Genomic DNA, 9,403 nt, shown 5'->3' with positions numbered 1-9,403 from the left:
TATTTCTAAGATTCCAAATTAGCAGTAACACTCAAGTGGCCCGCCCAATCATTCGTAAACCGCATGTGGCCCTTTGACCAAAAAGGTTGGACGCCCCTGCTATACATCATGTATCATTTTATAACAGGAGACAGTTATAGACAATCCATGTTGACAATACTCCTGCTAAATGCAACACATGTAATTCTGTATAATGCTAGCCCTGAACCAATTGTTGCTACTCGTGATATTGCAAAAGCTGCTTACTGTACCTTTTTAAAGTTTAGCAGTCGATATGTGCTACGCACAAACTTTTCTGTTTCTGATTTTTGACCTTTAACATTTTGCATTTTAGTATTTTTTTTCAATGGTAAGTAATTCGTTTTTCACCAAATCGCAGACAGGCCTCCGCCTCCCGTTCTGTACAACCATCTGTTTGCGGCTGGTTGATAGATAACCCGGCCGCTCGAGCAATTGCTGTTAAACAGCATCGGCATTCGTTAAAACCTCCAGCCACAAATTCAACTTCCTCTCGCTATTTTATTAACCACCCGTACATCATGTTGTCATATTTTTATGCGCATGCAAACAAGTTACCACATAAATTAATGTCATCATTAGCTACAACGTTTATATCAGAAACATCTAACCACAATTAAGCGCCTTCTGCTAAGACTGCTGAACTTTCAAAACCTGTTTTTAAATGTATATTCCTGGTAAAAAAAAACAGACAATTATAATTCACTGATTTGATTTACCATCAAGTAATGATTGCTGTAACTTTTAAATCTTTGCACAACGCACACTTAACTTTATAGCATTGTCAACACACCTAACCTGTCACACATTGAACTGTTCCAAAACAAAAAAGCATGCTAGTCTACCACACAGCATAAATCTTGCATATGCCTGTCGCATAGCCTTACACCAGTTGGAATGCATCAACTTTTGTGGGTGCTGCGAGGTCCTTTCTAGGTGCCGGAAACGTAAAAAAGGCGCTTGTGCCCTACAGCTTGATTAGTTCAGTCAAAAGCCTGGTGCTGTGCAACATATACACGCCTGAATCACCACTTGCAATTTGATCTGGAGGCTTGGACAGCTATGTGTGACGTAACAACCGTCAATCCTTTGATGCGTAACAGATGGTGAGGGTTCTCTAGATTAAACACTTTCTTATTGTATTGTTAAGCAACACAGCTAGCGAACGGGGTTTAAGCAAACCATTGTCGTCTTTTGTTGTGCCTTTACCTGATTATTGTCTTAATACGCCGCCAACAAAGACCTGCATTTTGTGAAGAAGTCGCATCCGAAGATGTGAAAAGCCTGAAGTTAGAACACGTAAGGGAAAGTTTGGTGCGATGAAGGCGACTTGAGTAGGACGTCAAAACGTCAGATCAGCTATATACAATTGCCAGTATACCAGTAGAGCAAAAAAGTACCGTAACTTATGAATTGCGGAAGGTCTTCATAAAGCAGCTTTGACAAATGTACAACAATACTGGTGTGTTTTGGGAAGGGTTTAAGCTAGAGAGCAACTGCATACAGTTTTTACTCGAAGGACATTGCGTCATCGCCGAAAAAAAAAATTTTCAACTTTTTTTTTCAGTTGCAACATATAAATTACACATAAAAACTCGGTATATACAACCTTACAGTGGACTGAAATAAGGCAGAAATATGAGGGGTATATATTGTTAAAAGACGCAGATACAAAACGTTTACTGCCTCAAATGATTTACCATGTATCACAATCACTGCTAAAATACATCTGGAGTTTTAGGTGGATATTCTATTTTAAGTACCGGTACTTAGTTGAGACTTTTTTCAAAAAAATCCTTTTCACAACAAAAAACAACACCCAGAACATTATTTGCCACAATTTACACAAAAGCCAGGACATTTACACAACATACTAAACCTGACTAAAATTATAGTTTATGCTAAGCCTGCCTAAAATTATGAATACAATTAAGTATTTTTTCACTCAAATCCTCGATATAAAAAGGATTTTTGACCACTTTGCAACCCTGTCAGTGTGTTAGCACTAAGACCTCTTTTATTGGCAACATGATACTTCCGGTTTGCTAAAGCTGGCCACTTAACGGATGCTCACTGGCTTGCCGTCACTACAACACTATATAGTTTGTTGCATATAAGCACGTGTGTCGAAAATCACGTGCCACCAGCTCATCAATTTTGTAACCATTACGTAATATTGGCTTTTCGTGTACTAAAAGTAAAAAATTAACATGGCAATCTAAAATAACGTAAAACGGCAAAATTTTCAATATTTTTCTGATCTGTTTTTCAAACAGAATTACAAAATTCCTAAACAAAACATATTTTAATGCAAAAAAGTTTTTAAAAAACAAACGCACATTTAACAACATAAACTGGCAAAAGAATCAATCAGAGAACGCCTGTTCAACACCGCACACCAAGCTAGCACAAGAGACGCAACGATATAGACCAGATAAAAGTATGTCGGCTCTTTCAGATTTGTGTCGCTTATTTCCTAATTAGCTGCTGGTTGTTATTTCTCAACTTCCACACTAACGTAGATACATCGCTTCCCGTACGCAAGCGCTTGGTAATTGCGACAATAAAGGGGTTTGTTTTGAAAACAACCTAACTGGCTGTTTGGAGAAATAAAATCTTTATCAGCAGCATATATTTCAAAGCGAGTAGTATGGCGCCTTTTTTGGTAAAACACAGCTTAAATTAGACTATGAAATTGTTAAACATATTGCTAAACCTGAATGATACACGGGGGAAATAACAACCATGTACGAATAATGTGTGTGTAGGCTACAGGCAAAAAATTAAATGTGTTTAAATCAAAAAAAATTTAAATCTTTGATTTGCTTTTTTTTCAGCTAGCATGTACAGTCAGCAACTTATACCTAAAAGCAAAAAATCATATCTGCTATTTTTGGACAGAATAACTTGCTGCCCAAAAAACATGGTTGGTTTGTAACTCTTTGTTTGTTTGTCAAGTCTGTAACATTAGCCTAGGCTACATGCGTAACCACTGCGTTAAATGAGCCGTTAGTTCACTTTGGTAAACCTGTTGGACATTATTTCTACTATTTTCTACGTTCTGGAAAACATTAAAATAACAAAACACATGTTGCAAAGTGTACAACTCTTGGGGTTGATAGAACCCAGATTAAAAGCATGGGAAATAATTTCATGTTATTACAAACTTTTTATGCCAACTAATCCCAATAGGTCAAGCAGGTTTGAATGACATTTTCTTCTGACCAGGATATGACGTAACACTTCATAGATCTCAATTTACAAAACTTTTGGGCCTATTAAATTACAACCGTCTGCTTAGTTTGAAACCTGTTTAAAACGCTGCCTAATGTTAACAGCCTAGCCTACGACCTCGTTTGAACTCATCATGTATTTTTTCATAAAGCGCTTTTTGGCGTCAAATTGCTAGAGGATGATGTAAGTTTGCCAAAAAAGGGTTACCAGCAACTTTTCACATCCTTATTGCGTAATAATAAAATAACCTAAAGTTGTTGGATATTGTAAACCTAATGCAAGCATTCACAAGTCTGCACTTACATCTACAACTTTTACAGCACTAACTTTTCGCTCATTTAATATAACTTGCAGATCAGCACAATAAATAAACAGGACGAAAACTTTTCAACTTTTGTCACAGCTCAAACCGCAGTTTTCCATTGGCAGACGAGGCTATACTACTTATACATCCCTCAGCAACCAGTAAAATTATTGTTCTGTAGTTATTGGGTCAGTTAAGTTTTTTAAAAAAAACAAGATTTGGCAGAAACTCTAATCCTTTTTAAACTTTAGTGAAACTATAGCTGTCTAAAATACCATCGAATCTGACTTCTGGATAATAGGAAAGTAGACATCCTGGCTCTGTGACAACCTCGCTTTACTGTTCTGCTTTAGGAAAACACACGTTTCCGAACATTTTGCCTGTGGATAACTTGATTAATTACACCCACAGTACGCCATGTGAGTGGGCTGTGCAAAAAGCAGAATGGTAGCCTGCATTGCTGTAATTGTCAGCAATAAAATGTAGCGAAATTGAAATCCACCAGTAATCAACAGATTTAACACAAAAATCAAACTGATACATACGAAACCGCTACGTATGGTTTTGGAAACTACCCAAAGTTTGGAATAATGCAGAACGAGACCAGATGTAAGTTTTAATGGTTCTGCTTCTGCATTGGATCTTAGCAAACGCTTACCATTGTTTGTTTTGCGTGAATCATTAGTTAAATCATTAGGCAATTTAAACCTTTGCAAAACTGGAAAATATAATGTTAAATCAGTTAACATTCATTAAATATTTTCCCGTCAAAATTTGGCTTGCATAAACTGACATATATGTTACCAGGTTAAAAAGTAATCTAACGGTTGCCATGGCAAGTTGTATATTATTTCTCTGGAATAAAACTCCTGACACTAGAGGCAAAGCAGCGCAAGAAATAAAATATCCACAACGTTGAAATTGAAATTATAAAATTGGATATTTGTCAATTGTTTCAACGCAAAAATGAAAGTTTTGCCAAGCTAGTGTAAGTTTTACTAAGTTCGGGTAATGCGGTTAGTTAACATTCAATCAAATATTGTGCATTATTTAAAATTATTTGCTACTTTGATTTTTCCTAGTGATACGGAATAGAACAAACTAATTAAAATCTAACATCATTCAACAGTTAACAAACTTTCAACAGTATGTTTGTTTTAGTTTGCAATACATTTTATGCAGCTTGCTTGTAGGGTTATGAATTTATTACTTCACAATGTCAAATTACAAAAAGACACTATTTGTTAAGCATCTTCCACCGAGTCTTAGTCAAAATGAAAAGAAACAATTGTTTGAGTTGTTTGGTCCCAAAGACATCAGGATAATGCCAGACCATGGACGATTCAAAAACACTGCATTTATAACATTTGAAAACGATAATAATGCAAAGGAAGCTTTGACAAAGTTACATCAGTTGGAAATACTAGATTTTACTCTGTCAGTTGAATATGCCAGAAAATGTCATGATGATTTACTAAAAATTAACACTGATGACAGAATAAACGACAGTGATAAAACAGAGACTGAACCTAAACCTAAAGAAGCTATTAATAAAATTAATACTGATAGTAAAAAATGTCAGTTCTGCCGCAGACTGCCTCCAATTGCTCCTGGGTTTGGTTTGAAATATCCTGCAAATCCTGGATTAAAATACAAATATCCTGAACCAAACTCCAACATTTTGTTGAATATTTGTGCTGCTCTGGTTACAGTTCCAAAGTTTTACACCCAAGTTTTGCATTTGATGAACAAAATGAACATGTATTGTCCATTTTCGCAAGCAACACATATTCCTCCAATGCTGATAGAACACATAAAACAGGCATTGAATGTTAATGAAACTTTGCAGCCTAATTCTGCAGGTGGGAATAATGACATGGAAGAAAGTGATGTTGAAATGGTGAGTAACACAGAGTCTGAATATGAAAGCAGCAATGAAGACACATCGAAAAAATTCGACCCCAATCTATTGCCTCCAGAAAAAGTACTTAGGGTTTTAAAACGGAAGAGAAAGGCAATTTCTAGTTCACCAAAACGAAAGCTGGCACGACTAAAGGACACAGACACATTAAAGGCCAAACAAACTCACCAGACTGGTGACAAAGATGGCATACTTTTTGACAAATCTGAAGTTAGTGCAGCCACTAAGCATATTAAGTTAAAATTGCCTTCATCCATTGAATTATCTGAAGATAAGACTAACGATGCAATTTCTGCCGAAGAAACTGGGTCTGGCTTCGGAAGAATTAAGCCTAAGCATGCTACAGAAAATGTAAACACTGAAGAAGATGATAGTGATTACAAAATATCTTTTGATTTCATATCCAGAAAACAATTAGATTCTGGTAGATTAAGCAGTAAAGACATGTCATCACACTCTGTGTTTAAAAATTATCGTCCAGGGGAACCGTCTTGTCGACTATATGTCAAAAACCTGTCTAAAAAGGTTACAGATAAGGATATGCGGCATATCTTTGGTGCATTTGTTGATTTTGACAATGAGGAAGAAGCAAAAATGTTTGATGTGAGAGTTATGACACAAGGACGAATGAAGGGCCAAGCCTTTGTAGGAATGCCAAGTGTTAAAACAGCCAAAGAAGCTCTAAATTCTGTTAATGGATATCAGTTGATTGGAAAACCTATGGTGGTGCTCTATGCTAGGTCTGCAAAACCGAAATCTGACAGTACATTGTAAAAGTGTATCCCAGCTTTTGCTGCCATTGCCATGTATTAAACCGAAATTTTTACATGTGGTAAAAATTCCCTAATCATAAAAGTTTTTTGATGCAATATTGTTTTCTATTATTGACTGCAGTTATTTCATGATACTGTATTTCAGGTATTTAGGTGTAATGTAAAAGAAGACCAATTTGTGGTACTTCATCAAGATGCCTCTTTCAAGCACAGAAAATAACTCTTACCAGCTAAACCTTGAGCAACAAAAGAGAAATGTTTTTGTCACCCAACTCAATGAACAGCAGGCAGAGGGTAAACCAGATTGAATAGTTTGTATCATGGTTAAGCATTATGTGTGTTCATGAAAAATTTGGACTTTATTTTCAATATTTTGTAAATTTGGCAAATATCTTTTTTAATGTAGTGAAAATACACTAGTGAAAATAAACATGTACAATTGGTTGTGGACAATTTTAGTTATTATGCTATTCATAATTTTGTTTCAATGATTAACATGTTATTGTTAAAAGTGGTTGGCTTTATTCAAATGCCATGAAAATATACATAATTTCCCCTTACTGCTGATACATGAATTAGGTTTAAGTATTGCAAAAATTATGCATTGAAAATATAAGCACAGAACATGAATATTAGTTGTGTTTATTTTCAGATGATGACATCCGTCGCTTTCCAATTGTCAAGGAGACGGCAGACAAGTTACTTCACACTGGAATCAATACCTTGCAGAAAACATCCTTGCTTCGCAAAGCTGTGGAGGTGGAGGAAATTGACAAAGAGCTTGCAGAAAAAAGAGAAGAATTTCGCAAGCGGATGGCAGAAAACAAGGCCAAAGAGGAAGCTCTTAAGAAAAGACAGGAGAAAATTAAAGACAGAGTAACAAAGTTTGACAGGTTTCTCAAGGAAAATGATGCCAAAAGGACTCGAGCAATGCGAAAGTATCAACTCGAAGTAAAGGAAAATAAAGTAAGAGCTAAAGAGTTACTGGAAGTTAAATCTGAATTAGACACAACAAAGGACAACAAAGCAGCACTACTAAAAAAACTGGAAAGTTACAAGAAATATGAAGAGTACATGATGAAAGTTATTGACATTTTACCAGAAAACTACCTTGAAATGACTGGTGAAAACATGATACAAAGTGTGATTCAGCGCTATGAAGGCTTGGCTGCAACTCATGCTAATTTGCTGCAGCGGAACACCACAATGGCGAAGGACATAGAGCAGGGACAGAGAGAACTTGAAGAGTTGAAACAAGAGCGTGAAAAGCAAAAGTTGATGATCAACAGTGAAATGTCTGAATTGCAAACATACCAAGAAACACTGACCCAACGGGTACAGCGACTTGAACAAGAGGCTGGGGACACAACACTATCACATCGTACACTGATTGGTGAACTTGGCCGTATTACCATGGCAATTGACAATCTAGCCGAAACCTGTCATACAAGACATTGGTTACCGCTGTCAGAAATGTCACATATTGATAAACTAAACATGATAAATCAGCACTTCACTGAGCAGCTGAAGGTCATGAGAATGCTACAACGCCTGAGTGAAACACGTCAAAGTGTGCAGTCGGGTGGATTACCTGTTGTAAAAGCCAGCACCAGGCGACCATCTAAGGATACCGAGGGTATGAAATCAGCACAACATAATCAAGTCACCAGTGAAGCTACAAAACGAAAAGCAAAACCTGCAACCAAGAGCTTTATTGAACAGCTAAAACCCATATCGGAATCTTCCACTGAGTAACACTCTTGACTTGTCCAAGTTAACATGGAGTTAGGAAGTTACCTAAAAGTAGTAGATTTTAACATTATCATGTGGTAAAAAAGTTATCAATTTGAAATATTAATACCCTATATGACTTTTACAGATGGTCCCAAGTGGCAGTTTTCATCACATTGTATAAGTTCACTACAAGAGGATACCTTTTTACCATTCAAATGCATATTTAACATCAGAAAAAAAAGTAATTTACAGCGAACTAATTTTAACATATACCAAAGTTTCAAAACATGTCAGCATTATTTAAGTGTAGTCTATTGATTTAGCTGCCTATCCATTAAACACCTCAATTTCTAATACTGTGAGATTAACAGAGAAGAAACTTTTAAAAAGTTTTAATGGAAAATGTTGATTTGTGTTGGCATGCTGTGAAGAGAAAGGAAATTTTTGTTTTATCTTCAAAATGTTATTTTTTTGTGTGTTACTGAACATTGTGTACACTGTTACTGTAACTTTTAGCAGAGTTTATTTATGAAAGAATAAATAACTGTATGTCTGAAAAAACTGCTTGCAAGTCGTAACTTTTTTTTAAGTGACAAAATAAGTTGACCTATAATGTTTGGATTTATTTTGACCTTACCTTCTCCACCTTTTCCGATTGAAGGGCGTGGAAAACAAGCCCGGGTAACAAAGAAAACAAAAGATGCACTCGTGTAAAATGAAAACTTACGCCTGGGATAATATTACCTACAGAACAATTGTTCACATTTTTATCTCCTGTGTGCTACAAAATAGATACACGACGCAAAATTAAACAAAGAATTCAAGTTCTTTCTGTACAAATTCAACAAATAAAGTGAAAATTCTCGCCTAAAATTCTTTTCTGATTGAAAAACACTAAGGTAAAAATCCCGCGGTTTGTCAACAAAATCACGTGATTGATGTGCTGCATCACAATGCTAAGCAACAATTACACATTCCATTTCATGTTATTTTATTGAGGTGAGAAAACAGTGAGTGATTGGCTTGTGGGTCATCACTCTGCTTGTAAAAAGCCCAAAACGAGCCCAATGTGATCGTCATTCAACCTTTGCATTGGCGCATGTAAGTCCAAATGCATGTAAAATAAGAAAACACGCCTTTTTGACAATCAGGCTAAAAAACGCAACCGCAACTTGAGGTTAGAACTACTAACACTGAGATTTGGCTTAGGCCATGTCTGAGAACTTCTGGTAGGTGGCGCAACAGAGCATAGGCGTTTATGGTGCTGACTCAGCAATTATTCTTACCATAATCCCCAATTGCTGTAACAGCACCATAAACGCCTACGCTTTGTTGCGCCACCTACCAGAAGTTCTCAAGACCGGGCCTAAGCCAAATCTCAGTGTTAGTAGCTCTACCCAACTTGAGGTCCAAAACCAG

The 9,403-nt window shown here is 36.2% G+C and overlaps 2 protein-coding genes across 2 annotated transcripts; both read left to right on the top strand.

Annotated features, from left to right (window-relative positions):
- Nucleotides 1–4,676: 4,676 nt before the first annotated feature.
- On the top strand, nucleotides 4,677–6,395 carry LOC145205025 (RNA-binding region-containing protein 3-like). Its single transcript, XM_080077660.1, has one exon. The coding sequence runs from the start codon at nucleotides 4,773–4,775 to the stop codon at nucleotides 6,249–6,251; it is 1,479 nt and encodes a 492-aa protein (XP_079933786.1). The 5' UTR covers nucleotides 4,677–4,772; the 3' UTR covers nucleotides 6,252–6,395.
- A 43-nt stretch (nucleotides 6,396–6,438) lies between these two features.
- LOC145205029 (coiled-coil domain-containing protein 42 homolog) lies at nucleotides 6,439–8,566 on the top strand. Its single transcript, XM_080077664.1, has 2 exons — nucleotides 6,439–6,544; nucleotides 6,903–8,566. Exons 1-2 carry the CDS (start codon nucleotides 6,445–6,447, stop codon nucleotides 8,003–8,005), a joined length of 1,203 nt encoding a protein of 400 aa, XP_079933790.1. The 5' UTR covers nucleotides 6,439–6,444; the 3' UTR covers nucleotides 8,006–8,566.
- The last annotated feature ends 837 nt before the right edge of the window (nucleotides 8,567–9,403 follow it).

The sequence above is a fragment of the Phallusia mammillata genome, chromosome 8, assembly GCF_965637545.1.
Source record: "Phallusia mammillata chromosome 8, kaPhaMamm4.hap1.1, whole genome shotgun sequence".
In the NCBI taxonomy this organism is placed as follows: domain Eukaryota; kingdom Metazoa; phylum Chordata; class Ascidiacea; order Phlebobranchia; family Ascidiidae; genus Phallusia; species Phallusia mammillata.
The sequence above is the reverse complement of the archived record's forward strand: the minus strand, read 5'-3'. Positions and strand labels throughout refer to the sequence as shown.

Coding starts and splice junctions, on each gene's coding strand:
- LOC145205025 (XM_080077660.1), top strand. CDS start 4,773: ATGTCAAATTACAAAAAGACACTATTTGTTAAGCATCTTCCACCGAGT.
- LOC145205029 (XM_080077664.1), top strand. CDS start 6,445: ATGCCTCTTTCAAGCACAGAAAATAACTCTTACCAGCTAAACCTTGAG. Junction 6,545..6,902: donor CAATGAACAGCAGGCAGAGG/GTAAACCAGATT, acceptor GTTTATTTTCAG/ATGATGACATCCGTCGCTTT.